A 14,607-nucleotide genomic window follows, 5' to 3' on the forward strand; every position below is an offset into this window, starting at 1 on the left:
AGAGAGTGGGATGATACATTCAAAATTCTGAAAGAAAAAAGTGCAAACCAAGAATACTATGCTCAGCAAAACTATCATTTAAAAAATGAAGAAGAGGGGCTGGCCCAGTGGCACAGTGGTTAAGTTCACACATTCTGCTTCGGTGGCCCAGGGTTTGCCGGTTCGGATCCTGGATGCGGACCTATGCCACTGCTTGTCAAGCCATGCTGTGGCAGGCATTCCACATATGAAAAGTAGAGGAAGATGGGCATGGATGTTAGCTCAGGGCCAGTCTTCCTCAGCAAAAAGAGGAGGATTGGCAGTAGTTAGCTCAGGGCTAATCTTCCTCAAAAAAAAAAAAAAAGGCACAGAGTGACTAAATGGATAAAAAAACAAGATTCATTGATATACTGTCTGTGAGAGACTGACTTTAGATTTAAGGATATACATAGGCTGAAAGTAAAGGGATGAAAAGATATAAAAATAATAACCAAAAGAAAGCAGAGGTGGTTATACTTATACCAGACAAAATAGACTTTAAATCAAAACTGTCTCTAGAGACAAAGAAGTTTGTTATGTAATGCTAAAGAGTCAATTCAACAGGAAGATATAACAAACATAAATACATATGCACCCAATTTCAGAACACGTAAATATATAAAGCAAATATCAACAGATCTGAAGGGAGAAACTGACAAAAATACAATAACAGTAGGAAACTTCAATACTGCACTTTCAATAATGGACAGAACATCCAGAAAGAAAATCAAAAAAGAAACAGCTGACTTGAACATCACTATAGATCTAAGATCACTAAGATCTAAGATCAGACATATACAGAATTTTCCAACCAAGAACAAAATATGCATTCTTCTCAAGCACACATGGAACATTCTCCAGGATGGATCATATGTTAGATCACAAAAAATGTCTTAACAAATTTAAGATAGAAATCATTCCAAGTATCTTTTCGGACCACAGTGGAGAGAAACTAGAAATTAATAAAAGTAAGAAAGGAGGAAAATTCACAAATATGTGGAAACTAAACAACAACACACTCTTGAACAATCATTGTAAAAAAAAAAAAAAGGGGGACTATAAATAGTATCTCAAGACAAATGAAAATCATAACACAATGGACCAAAACTAATGGGATGCACCAAAAGCAATACTAACAGGGAATTTTACAGTGATAAACACCTAAGTAGAAAAAAGAAATATCCCAAATAACCTAACTTTACATAACAAAGGACTAGAAAAAACGGAACAAACTAAGCCCCAAATCAGCAGAAGCAAGGAAATAATAATAAGAAGAACAGAAATAAATCAAATTGTGAATAGAAAAACAATAAGAAAACACCAACAAAACACAGTTGGTTTCTTGGGAAGATAAACAAAATTGACAAACTCTTAGCTAGACTAAGAAAAAGAGAGAAGATTCAAATAAATAAAATCAGAAATTAAAAGGAGACATTACAATGGATGTCTCAGGAATAAAAAGGATCATAAGAGACTATTATGAACAATTATACACCAACAAATTCAGAAATAAAAAGGATCATAAGAGACCATTATGAACAATTATACACCAACAAATTGGATAACCTAGAGGAAATGGATAAATTCTTAGAAACAGTAAACCTATCAAAACTGAAGAAAGATGAAATAGCCTGAACATGCCAATAACAAATAAGGAGATTGAATCAGTAATTAAAAACTGCCCAACAAAGAAAAGCCCAGGACCAGATGGCTTCATGGATGAATTCTGCCAAACATTCAAAGAAGGATTAATATCAATCCTTCTTAAATTCTTCGAAAATACAGACGAAGAGGGAACACATAAACTCATTTTATGAGGCCAGCAGCACTCTGACACAAAAGCCAGACAAAGACACCAAAAGAAAAGAAAACTACAGGCCAATATCCCTGATGAAGATGAATGTAAAAGTCCTCAATAAAATTCTAGCAAACCAAATTCAACAGCACACTAAAAGAATCATACACCATGACCAAGTGGAATTTATCCCTGGGCTGCAAGGATGGTCCAACAATCCTTGGTCCAAGAATGGTGCAAATCAATCAGTGTGACACACCACATTAACAGAATGAAAGAAAAAAACCACATGGCCATCTCAATAGATGCAGAAAAAGCATTTGACAAAATCCAACATCTAGTCATGATAAGAAATCTCAACAAAACAGGTATACAAGGAACTTATCTCAACACATACAGGCCATATATAAAAAGTCCACAGTGGATATGATAATCAATCCAGTGTGAGCCAAGGGTGCCCATTCTCACAGTACTAGAACTCCCAGCCAGAGCAATTAGACAAAAAAAAGAAATAAAAGACATCCAAATCAGAAAGTAAGAAGTAAAATTATCTTTGTTTGAAGCTGACAATCAGATATGTAGAAAACCCTAAGGATTCAACAAAAAAACTGTTAGAACTAATACATGTATTCAGTAAAGTTGCAGGATACAAAATCAATGTACAAAAATTAGCCACATTTCTATACACAAACAACAAACTATCCAAAAACAAATTAAGAGAACAATCCCAGTGTGGTAACATCTTCATCATGGTGGAGTGAGCTGTTCCTTAAGTCTCTCCCCACTAAGATACTACCAGAAGGACATTCAATAACCAACAGAGGATACCCACTCAGCACAACAGAATGTCTACACCACCTACGCAGCCATACGTCTGAAGGTGCAGGTACTGGATCCCCACGAAGCAGTGGAAAGAGGTGAGTAGATCTCCTCCTCCAAAGTGGTAGAAATCTAGGTTGCAGGTTGACATGCAGCAGCTGGTGTGCAACTGTGGGAGGAGGTGAGGAGAAGGCAGGCCTCCGTGTGAACACTTTTGCTTTTGGAGCTGTATGCTAGGCCAGAGGAATGCTCCACACTGAGGCAGCTTGGCCACCATGTGGGCACACCCACCAAGCCCAGCAGCCCAGGCACTGGTGAGTGCAAAGCCAGCTCGTGTGTGCATGAACAAGGGTGCTCCTCCACTCCCCTTCCCTCCCACATGGCACACCAACTTCGCTGGTCAGCCAGGGTAGTGGACCCATGCCAGAACGCCTGCACCTGTGTGTGTGATCCGCCAGGCAGTGGCAACCAGTGGGCTGACACAGACAGATCCTATCAGCACAGCTTCCAGCAGACAGGCACAACTTCCAGTAGATGTGGCAGGTTCAAAAAACACACCTCCTGCCCCCGCCAAGGGTGGCAGGTGGAATTTGCAACCAGATATTACCACTATGCAGCAGCAAAGGTATACTTTGTCAAACACCATGAAGAAATACATTAACACTCCAGATCAGGTGCAAAATGACAAGGTTCCAGAAACCAATCCTGAAGTCACAGAAATTTACAATCCAAGTGACAGAGAATTCAAAATAGTTATCATAAAGAAACTCAACAAGTTATAAGAAAACTCAAAAGGCAGTTCAACGAATTCAGGAATAAAATTAAGGAGTACAAGGAATTCTTCACGAAAGAGACTGAAACTCAAAAAAAAAAAAAAAAACAGAAATGCTGGAGATGAACACAATGAATGAGCTAAAAAACAATATAGGAACCTTAAAAAACAGAGCCACATTATGGAAGACAGAATTAGTAATTTAGAGAACAGAAATATAGGAAGGCTTCAGGTGGAGGAGAGAGAATTAAGACTTGAAAAAAATGAAGATATGCTCCAAGAAGTATCAGACTCAATTAGAAAATGAAACATAAGGATTACAGGCATTCCAGAGGGAAAAGGGAGAGAGAAAGGAGCAGAGAGTTTGTTCAAAGAAATAATAGCTGAGAACTTCTCAAACCTGGGGAAGGAACTGGTGTTACATGTAAATGAAACTAACAGAAGTCCTAATTACATTAATGCAAAAAGACCCTCTCCAGGTATATATTAGTAAAACTGGCAAAAGTCAATGACAAAGAAAAAATATCAAGGGCAGCAAAGCAAAAGAGATTAATCTACAAAGGAACCCCTATCAGGCTTTCAGCAGACTTCTCAGCAGAAACTTTACAGGCTAGGAGACAGCAGAATGATATATTCAAAACACTAAAAGACAAAAACTTTCAGCTAAGCATATTTTATCCAGCGAAACTATCCTTCAGATACAATGGAGAAATAAAAATTTTCCCAGATAAACAAAAGCTGAGGGAATTCATTGCTACTAGACTCCCCCTACAGGAAATGATCAAGAATAGCCTCACCCCTGAAACAAAAAGGAAAAGGTTTACAAAGCCTTGAGCAAGGAGATAAATAGATAAAATCAGAAAATTGCAGCTCTCTATCAGAACAGGTTAGCAAACACTTAATTATAACAGTAAAGATAAGGGAGAGGAAAGCATAAAAAATAATTATAAACACTTCATTTTAATCATAAACTCATAATACAAAATGAAGTAAGTTGTGACAACAATAATTTAGACAGGGAAGAGGAAAGGGATGGAACATGCTTAGGTTAATGGAAATAAGAGGCTATCAGAAAACAGACTATCTCATCTACGAGATCTTTTATACAAACCTCATGGTAACCACTAGACAAAAAATCAGAACAGAGATACAAATTATAACTAAAGAGAAAACTGAGAAAACCATTACAGAAAATCACCAAACTGAAATGGCAGTTGGAAATACATGGGAAGAGAAACAAGAGAAATACAGAACAACCAGAAAACAAGAGATAAAATGACAGTATTAAGCTCTCATATATTAATAATCATCTAAATGTAAATGGATTGACTTCGCCAACGAAAAGAAAGAGTGGCTGGATGGATTAAAAAACAAGACCCAACAACATGCTACCTGCAGGAAACACATCTCAGCTCTAAAGACAAAACACAGGCTCACAGTGAAGGGATGAAAGATGATACTCGAAGCAAACAGCAAACAAAAGAAAGCAGGTGTTGCCATACTTACATCAGACAATGTAGACTTCAAGATAAAAATGACAATGAGAGACAAAGAGGAACACCGTACAATGATAAAATGGACATTCCACCAAGAGGACATAATACTTATAAATATATATGCACCTAACATAGGAGCACCAAAGCACATAAAGCAACTATTAACAGACCTAAAGGCAGAAATTGACAGCAACACAATAATAACAGGGGAACTCAACACCCCGCTTACATCAATGGATAGATCATCCAGACAGAAAGTCAACAAGGAAATAGTGGAATTAAATGAAAAACTAGACCAGATTGACTTAATAGATATAGAAATAGAACATTCCATCAAAAAACAGCAAAATACACATTCTTCTCAAGTCCACATGGAACATTCTCAAAGATAGACCATATGTTCGGAAACAAGGTAAGCCTCAATAAATTTAAGAAAATTAAAATCATACCAAGCATCTTTTCTGACCATAATGCTATGAAACTAGAAATCAACTACAAAAAGCAGCTGAGAGAGTCACAAATATGTGGACACTAAACAACATGCCACTGACAACCAATGGATTAAGGAAGAAAGCAAAGGAGAAATTAAAAATATCTGGAGAAAATGAAAATGAAAATACATCATACTAACTCTTATGGGATGCAATAAAAGTAGTTTTAACAGGGAAACAGAGCAATACAGGCTTAGCTCAACAAACAAGAAAAATCTCAAATAATCTTAAACTACACCTAAAAGAACTAGAAAAAGAACAAACAAATCCCAAAGTCAGAAGAAGGAGGGAAATAATAAAAATTAGAGCAGAAATCAATGAAATTGAAACCAAAAAACAACAGAAAGGATCAATGAACTGAGAGCTGGTTCTTTGAGAAGATAAACAAAATTGACAAACCCTTGGGCAGACTCACTAAGGAAAAAAGAAAAAGGCTCAAATAAATAAAATTATAAATGAAAGAGACGAAATTACAACAGATATCACAGAAACACAAAGGATTATAAGAGAATACTATGAAAAACTGTATGCCAGGGGCTGGCCCCGAGGCCGGGTGGTTGGGTTCGTGCGCTCCGCTGCAGGCGGCCCAGTGTTTCGTTGGTTCGAGTCCTGGGCGCAGACATGGCGCTGCTCATCGAACCATGCTGGGGCAGCGTCCCACGTGCCACAACTGGAGGGACCCACAACGAAGAATATGCAGCTATGTACTGGGGGGCTTTGGGGAGAAAAAGGAAAAAAAAAATAAAATCTTTTTAAAAAAAAACAAAACTGTATGCCAACAAACTGGATAGCCTAGAAAAAAGGAATAAATTCTTAGACTCATATAACCCCCTAAAACTGAATCAAGAAGAAATAGATAATTTGAATAGACCGATCACAAATAAAAAGATTGAAACAGTAATCAAAAACCTTACAAAAAACAAAACCCAGGACCAAATGGCTTCTCTGGAGAATTCTACCAAACATTCACAGAAGATTTAATACCTATCCTTCTCAAACTATTCCAAAAAACTGAAGAAGACAGAATGCTTCCTAACTCATTCTATGAGGCCACCATCACTCTGATCCCAAAACCAGACAAGGACAACACAAAGAAGGAAAATCAAGGGCCAATATCACTGATGAACATGGCTGAAAAAATCCTCAACAAAATATTGGCAAACCAAACACAGCAATACATTAAAAGGATCATATACTATAATCAAGTGGGATTTATACCAGGGATGCAGGCATGGTTCAACCTCCACAAATCAATCAATGTGATACACCACATTAACAAAATGAGGAATAAAAACCACATGATCATCACAATAGATGAAGAGAAAGCATTTGACAAGATCCAACATCCATTCATGATAAATAAATGGATCTCAATAAAATGGGTATAAAGGGAAAGTACTTCAAGAAAATAAAGGCCATATACAACAAACCCATAGCCAACATCATACTCAACAGGGAAAAACTGAGAGTCATCCCTCTGAGAACAGGAACAAGGCAAGGGGGCCCACTCTCACCACTCTTATTCAATATAGTACTGGAAGTTTTGGCCAGAGCAATTAGGCAAGAAAAAGAAATAAAAGGTATGCAAACTGGAAAGGAAGAAGTGAAACTCTCGCTGTTTGCAGACAACATGATTCTATATTTAGAGAAAACTCTAAGGAATCCATCAGAAAACTATTAGAAATAACCAAGAAATACAGCAAAGTTTCAGGACACAAAATCAACTTACAAAAATCAGTTGCATTTCTATACTCTAATAACAAACTAGCAGAAAGAGAACTCAAGAATACAATCCCATAAAGAATGCAAGAAAAAGAATAAAATATCTAGGAATAAATTTAACCACAGAGGTGAAATACTTATACACTGAAAACTATGAGACATCATTGAAAGAAACTGAAGATGACATAGAGAAATGGAAAGATATTCCATGCACACGGATTGGAAGAATAAACATAGTTAAAATGTCCATACTAACTAAACATATCCACAGATTCAATGCAATCCCAGTCAGAATCCCAATGACATTCTCCATGGAAAGAGAACAAAGAATCCTAATATTAATACAAAACCAAAGACCCTGAATAGCCAAAGCAATCCTGAGAAAAAAGAACAGAGCTGGAGGCATCACAATCCCTAACTTCAAAATGTACACAAAACAGCATGCTACTGGTACAAAAACAGACACATAGATCAATGGAAGAGAACTGAAAGCCCAGAAATAAAACCACACATGTATGGACAGCTAATCTTCAACAAAGGAGCCAAGAACATACAATGGAGAAAGGAAAGTCTCTTCAATAAATGGTGCTGGGAAAACTGAACAGCCACATGCAAAAGAATGAAAATAAACCATACACAAAAATTAATACAAAATGGATTAAAGACTTGGAGGTTAAGACCTGAAACCATCAAACTCCTAGAAGAAAATATAGGCAGTACACTCTTTGACATCAGTCTTAGCAGCATCCTTCAAATACCATGTCTACTCAGGCATGGGAAACAAAAGAAAAAATAAATGGACCACATCATACTAAAGAGCTTCTGCAAGGCAAAGGAAACCAGGAACAGAATGAAAAAACAATTCACCAACTGGGAGAAAATATTTGCAAATATATATCCAACAAGCAGTTAATTTCCAAAATATATAAAGAGCTCATACAACTCAACAACAACAAACAACGCGATCAAAAACTGGGCAGAGGATATGAACAGATATTTTTCCAAAGAATATATACAGTTGGCCAACAGGTACATGAAAAGATGTTCAACATCACTAATCATTAGGGAAATGTAAATCAAAACTACAATGAGATATCACTTTACACTTGTTAGAATGGCTATAATTACCAAGACAAAACATAACACATGTTGGAGAGGATGTGGAGAAAAGGGAACCCTCTTACATTCCTGGTGGGAATGCAAACTGGTGATGTCACTATGTAAAACAGTATGGAGATTTCTCAAAAAATTAAAAATAGAAATACCATATGATCCAGCTATCCCATTAGGGGGTATTTATCCAAAGAACTTGAAATCAACAATTCAAAGAGACTTATGTACCCCTATGTTCACTGCAGCATTATTCACAACAGCCAAGATATGGAAGCAACCCAAGTGCCCATTGACTGATGACTGAATAAAGAGGTAGTATATATATACAATGGAATACTACTCAGCCATTAAAAAAAGACAAAATTTTCCCATTTGCAACAACATGGATGGACCTTGAGGGTATTATGTTAAGCAAAATAAGCCAGACAGAGAAAGACAAACACTACACAATTTCACTCATGTGGAAGATAAACAAACACTTAGACAAAGAGAACAGATTAGTGGTTGCCAGAGGGGATGGGGGCTGGGAGTTGGGTGAAAGGGGTAAAGGGGCACCTATATATGGTGATGGATAAATTAGACTATTGGTGGTGACCATGATGCAGTCTATACAGAAACTGATAAAGAATGTACACCTGAAATTTCACAATGTTATAAACCATTACGACCTCAATAAAACAATTTTTTAAAACAGAAAAAGAAAATCCTAAGAATAAAATATTTAGGAATAAATGTAATCCAAGTGGTAAAAGACTTGTACACCAAATATTATAAAAAATTGATGAAGAAAATTTAAAAAGACAGATACATGGAAAGACATCTTGTGTTCATGGATGGAAGAATTAATGTTGTTTAAATGTCCATATTGCCCAAAGTGATCTACAGATTCAATGTAATCACTATCAAAATCACAACAGCAATCTCTACAGAAATAGACAATGCAATCCTAAAATCCATATGGAACCACGGAAGACCCTGAAGAGCCAGAGCAATCTTGAGGAAGATAAACAGCTGGAGGTTCCTGATTTCAAAACACATTTCAAAGCTACAGTAATCAAAACAGTATGGTACTGGCATAAAAACAGATATATTGACCAATGGAACAGAATAAACAGCCCAGAAACAAATGCATCCATCTATGGCCAACTGATCTTCGACCACGGTGCCCAGAATAAATAATGGGGAAAGGACAGTCTTCAACAAATGGTGTTGGAAAAACTGGATATCAAAATGCAGAAGAATGAAACTAGACCCTTATCTCACACCATATACAAATCTCATACCACATACAAAAATCAATTCAAAATGGATTAAAGACTTAAATATAAGAGCTGAAACTGTAAAACTACTAAAAGAAAACACAGGAAAAGAGCTTCTTGACATTAATCTGGGCAATGATCTTTTTGGATATGACACCAAAAGTACAGGCAACAAATGCAAAAATAGACAAACAAGATTGCTCAGAACTAAAAGGCTTCTGCACAGCAAAGAAAATAATCAAGAGTGAAAAGCCAACCTACAGAATGGGAGAAACATTCTCAAACCATATATATGATTAATGGTTAATATCCAAAATGTACCAAAAACACACACTCAACAGCAAAAAACCCAAATAATCCAATTAAAAAATGGGCTGAGGAACTGAATAGACATTTCTCAAAAGAAGACATACAAATGGGCAACAGATATATAAAAACGTGCTCAACCTCACTAATCATCAGGGAAATGCAAATCAAACCCAAAACAAGGTATTCTCCTCACACCTATTAGAACGGCTATGATCAAAAAACAAGAGACAACAGAGGTGGTGAGGATGTGGAGAAAAGGGAACCCTTATACTACCTTAATTAGACTAAAGGAAGAAAATTCATCATCTGCTTAAACAAATTCACACTATGGTGTGAATTACGTGGTAAAGGGAGTGGCCATCAGAATCCTTCCGTTGTAAAAATAGATTTTGCTCTGTCATTAATGTTATCTTTAGGGTGATACTTTGAAATCATGTGACTATCTTCTCCCCCAACAATCTTTATTTTACTCTTTTTCTCGTTTTATTTTTTGTCTTCCTCACTGGAACATAAGCTCCACAAGGGCAGAGATTTTTGTCCTTTTTATTCATTGCTGTATCCCCAGTGCTTAGAACAGTGCTTGGCACATAGATCTTCAATAAATATTCAGTGAATGAATCATTGTTAGTTGTATACCTCTGTATTCTCTATGAGACCAGGAACAACATAAAGGCAAAAGTGATGTTTTCTTCATTTTTATATTTGCAGAAAATAAGCACAGTACTTAGCAAATAATAATGACTAAATTAATGCTATTTTATTTTAATTTTTACAGACTATGGTAAATCAGTCATAATATATAGGACTGACTTCTTTTCCTCATCTATAAAGTGTCAAAAATAATATATATCTAATTACATTACTGTAAGAATAATGAAAGTTATTTTAATATTTCTTTTTAAAATGAAAGATGAAGCAAAAATCCTAATTTGAAATTCAAAGTTTTCAGGAAAAATCATTAAATAATGTATTATATGACATATGAATTTTTGTCTGCTTTGCTAGCTTACATGTTTAATGATGTTTTAGTGATACAATGCTAAAATACCGAACTACTTTTTAAGCAATACTAAGTTACTTTACCTGTAGTGCTTTTAATGTTTCCTTCAATCCTTCTATTTCTTTTTCTTTTATTTCTGTAGCAAGTTGATATTTTCCCTTAATTAAAAAACTATTTCAGTATCTTCCAATGTAAATGACATTATTCATGGGGAAAATATAAAGGCTCAAGGAGCAAAATCTCAACTTTAAACCCAAAACTTCACAGGCTTTAAACCTGTATCTGCACTACAACATACATTTCTAATGACTTCAAAATATCATAAAATTACAATAAGACCTATATAAGATCACAAATATCATGAAATGGGAATTATTACAACAACAAATCATTTTATCAGTAGAGCATTCCTGATAACTTACGGACACAATATAATTATTTAATTCATATAGCAAGAATAAATACATTCTAATTAGTAACATATAAGTACATTTGTCTTATAAATACATGGGAGAATTTTTTAAAGTCTTTTGCTAAAAATAAAAAACTATAAATTATTAATATTCTAAATGATATGTCCTTTAATATAATAAAACCATGTATTAACTATTAAATACTAGAGAAAATATTTAATGCAGATGAATTTCTAGGATTGTTTGGAGTTGTGTCCTTTTCCAGTCTGTCTACATCCAGATGCAAATCATTTTAATGTTTTTTAAAGAAGGTAATTACATTGAAAAAGCACTAATAATATATTATACTTGATAGAAACATTGCAGTAAAATGGAAAGAGCATTAACTTGGGGGCTGACGAGATGTGAGTTCTAGTCCTAACTGTGCCTCTTCAAAATGGGAGCTTCAGCAAGTCATTTAATCTTACTAGGCCTCAGTATTCTCAAGTGTAAACTAACAGAGGTCAAGTAACATAATTCCCTTGAGTCCTTTCTGCTTCTAAGATTTTAAGCAAGTAACAACCTTCATTAGTTTATTACTAATGCTCCTTTCCATTATGGTGAAGAATTGATAATTAAACGCATTTAACAATACTTTAAATTATTAAAAAATTAATAAATACCTTTTCTTCTTCCAAGGTACACATCTTCATTTGCAACTGATAAACAATTTTAAAAATTAAAATACAGGTAAGTAAACTGTTAACAGTGATTTAAACTGGTCAGTGAAACTATAGAAATATTTTACATTCTATATTGTTTTAACTTAAGACAATATGAATATGCTTTTACATTGAGAAGATAATAAAAGATACAAAAGGGGGAGGGGAAGCCAGTCACCAAAGGAAATGAACAATTTAATCACACTGATTAGAGATACCAATCATCCCTGAAAATTCAGTTTTTCTCTCCAGAAGTTTTTTTCTTAAATGTTTCAATATTTTGCCATCTACTCACAAATAATAACATGTTACATTTTCTGCAGGCATACTTTTATAAAAAAAAAATATCATTTGTATTTGCACTGACTGTATTTTCTGAAATTAAAAAAAAATCCGGGGCTGGCCCAGTGGCGCAGCAGTTAAGTGCACACATTTTGCTTCAGCGGCCCGGGGTTCGCCGGTTCGGATCCCGGGTGCAGACATGGCACCGCTTGGCAAGCCATGCTGTGACAGGCATCCCACATATAAAGTAGAGGAAGATGGGCACAGATGTTAGCTCAGGGCCAATCTTCCTCAGCAAAAAGTGGAGGATTGGCAGCAGTTAGCTCAGGGCTAATCTTCCTTAAAAATCCATGTGGCAGTCTAAGAAATAAATAATGACATTTTACAACAGAAAAACAAAAGTGAACATGCCAAAGAAAGCTAATTAAATATTCCAAGCAACGCAAGCATACTAGGCAAAGCTGTCAGGAAATAACATTTTTCTTTGGAACCTCTCTATCTCATTTTCCATATTCCTCACTTACATTCAAGAATCCTTTCTTTAAAAAAAACAATGGGCCAGCCCCAGTGGCCTAGTGGTTAAGCTCAGTGTGTTCTTCTTCAGGAGCCCGGTTTCAGTTCCCAGGTGTGGACCTACACCACTCATCTGTCAGTAGCCATGCTGTCACAGTGGCTCACATACAAAAAGAGGAAGATTGGCAACAGATGTTAGTTCTGGGTGAATCTTCCTCCGCAAGAAAAAAAAAGAAAGAAAGAAAACAAAAAAAAGCAAGGAAAAAAAGGACCCAAGCACTTTCTCCTCTACCCTTCAGATACCTAAATATTCTTACCTTTCCCAAAGTCCCTTGTGATAACAGAAACATAGACTGGGTCTCTCCTAGAGAATACTAGGCTGTATATTTGGATTCTGCTTCCTTACCCTTCAATTAAAACTCCCATTACTTTGGTGAGGCCAATCTCAGACTAAAAGAAATAAATTTTATCATCTGCTTAAACAAAACGGTGTGAATTACCAATAACCCTAACCCACCAGTGATTTATATTATATAGGTTTATTTCTTTTTATGCATTTCTCTTTCTAAATACACACACCTGTATGGAGATGAAGACAAAAAAGAGGGAAGGAAAAAGGAAGAAAAAATGGTGATGTTGAGATGACCACAGGGAAAACATTTCTAGAGGACATTTTCCATGAGCACACTTCTTACACTTACATTTTCTAACTAGGACTGATGAAAAATTTGAGGTAGTAAAGAAGAGAAATAGAATTTAAAATAACTGAAGGAGCTGCTATTCATTTCTTTAACATCTTTTTCTTTTCTATTTTCTACTATTTCTTCATTGCTGACAGTATTTATGGAGGCTTCACTGCATGATAATTGCATCTCCTCATCCTTCACATCTCCCTACTTGCCTCTCAGCTTTTCATCAGTGTTATAATTCTGGCATGGGTAAAGGAGTAATGTGGAAAAGATTAAGATCCTAGGTACTCTTATCAAAGAGAGACGGGGAGAAGATAAAGAAAGAACAAGAACACACACATCACTAACCTGATTTATTTAGGACAGACAAAAACACACCTCCAAGAACATAGTTTTTTGTATTTCTCTCCTTAACTAACTCATTCTACATTACACTTTTTTTATGAGTTGTGATTCAAAATAACTTTATTCATTTCCTGCTTCCAATAATATCCTTTTCGTCTTCAGTGAGTAGAGAGAACAACTTATAATATTCATTGCGGGGGGGGGGGGGGAGTGCAGTATTTAAAACCGCAGTGTTTGTCTATCCTTATGAAATTACCTGCTTTTTAAAAACTGTCATTGCTTCTTTGTGTTGCTTTGCTAATGTTTCCTTTTGATTCCGAAGAGTTTCCTATTTTAAAAATTATGAAAAGTTAAAACATAAATTCTAGCAACTCTTTTAAATTTTAATTAACAATTTAAACAAAAATCAAACATATTTGTATATATTATTTTATGCTCTTGAAATGCAACTTTAAACCAATTTTATGAGTTTTTAACTGTCACGGAATTAGCATACAATAAAATTGCTCCCAGTTGCTTATTCATGATAAAATACATTGCTTTTTAAATTTTTAAACTCTGAACATAGATTGCTCCAAAGCTTTCTTCAAGAAAATATCTTTCATCAAAGGTATTAAAATTAACAATCCTAGTACACAAGCAGACTATTCTTAGTTACCAAAGAAACCTATTTTATTATCTAAGCACAAATGTTCACACGGCAACATATGATTCTTTAAATTCACCGAAATAATTTTTACGAAACCAAAACTACCAAAGGTCACTCTTGAAAAAAAATACATGATTCCATTTCTTTTTTTTCTCCCTGCTCCCCATTTTCGGTAGAAGTTGTATGTTCTGTCCTTTAGATTCAGGACGATCTTAAATTTT

General features: G+C 35.3%; 1 protein-coding gene across 11 annotated transcripts in view; it reads right to left on the reverse strand.

The window, feature by feature from the left end:
- Positions 1-14,607, reverse strand: part of CCDC73 (coiled-coil domain containing 73) — a 151,570-nt gene that overhangs the window by 68,806 nt on the left and 68,157 nt on the right. For 7 of the 11 annotated variants that reach the window (XM_070626591.1, XM_070626596.1, XM_070626594.1 and 4 more), the window contains 3 exons: positions 13,994-14,065; positions 11,870-11,905; positions 10,878-10,952 (listed from right to left, as the gene is read on the reverse strand). In XM_070626591.1, the coding sequence (XP_070482692.1) occupies positions 10,878-10,952; positions 11,870-11,905; positions 13,994-14,065 (183 nt within the window). The remainder of the gene's footprint in view (positions 1-10,877; positions 10,953-11,869; positions 11,906-13,993; positions 14,066-14,607) is intronic. The other 4 variants (XM_070626600.1, XM_070626598.1, XM_070626597.1 and 1 more) reach the window with 1 other exon arrangement.

This window comes from Equus przewalskii, chromosome 6 (assembly GCF_037783145.1).
Source record: "Equus przewalskii isolate Varuska chromosome 6, EquPr2, whole genome shotgun sequence".
Lineage (NCBI taxonomy): Eukaryota > Metazoa > Chordata > Mammalia > Perissodactyla > Equidae > Equus > Equus przewalskii.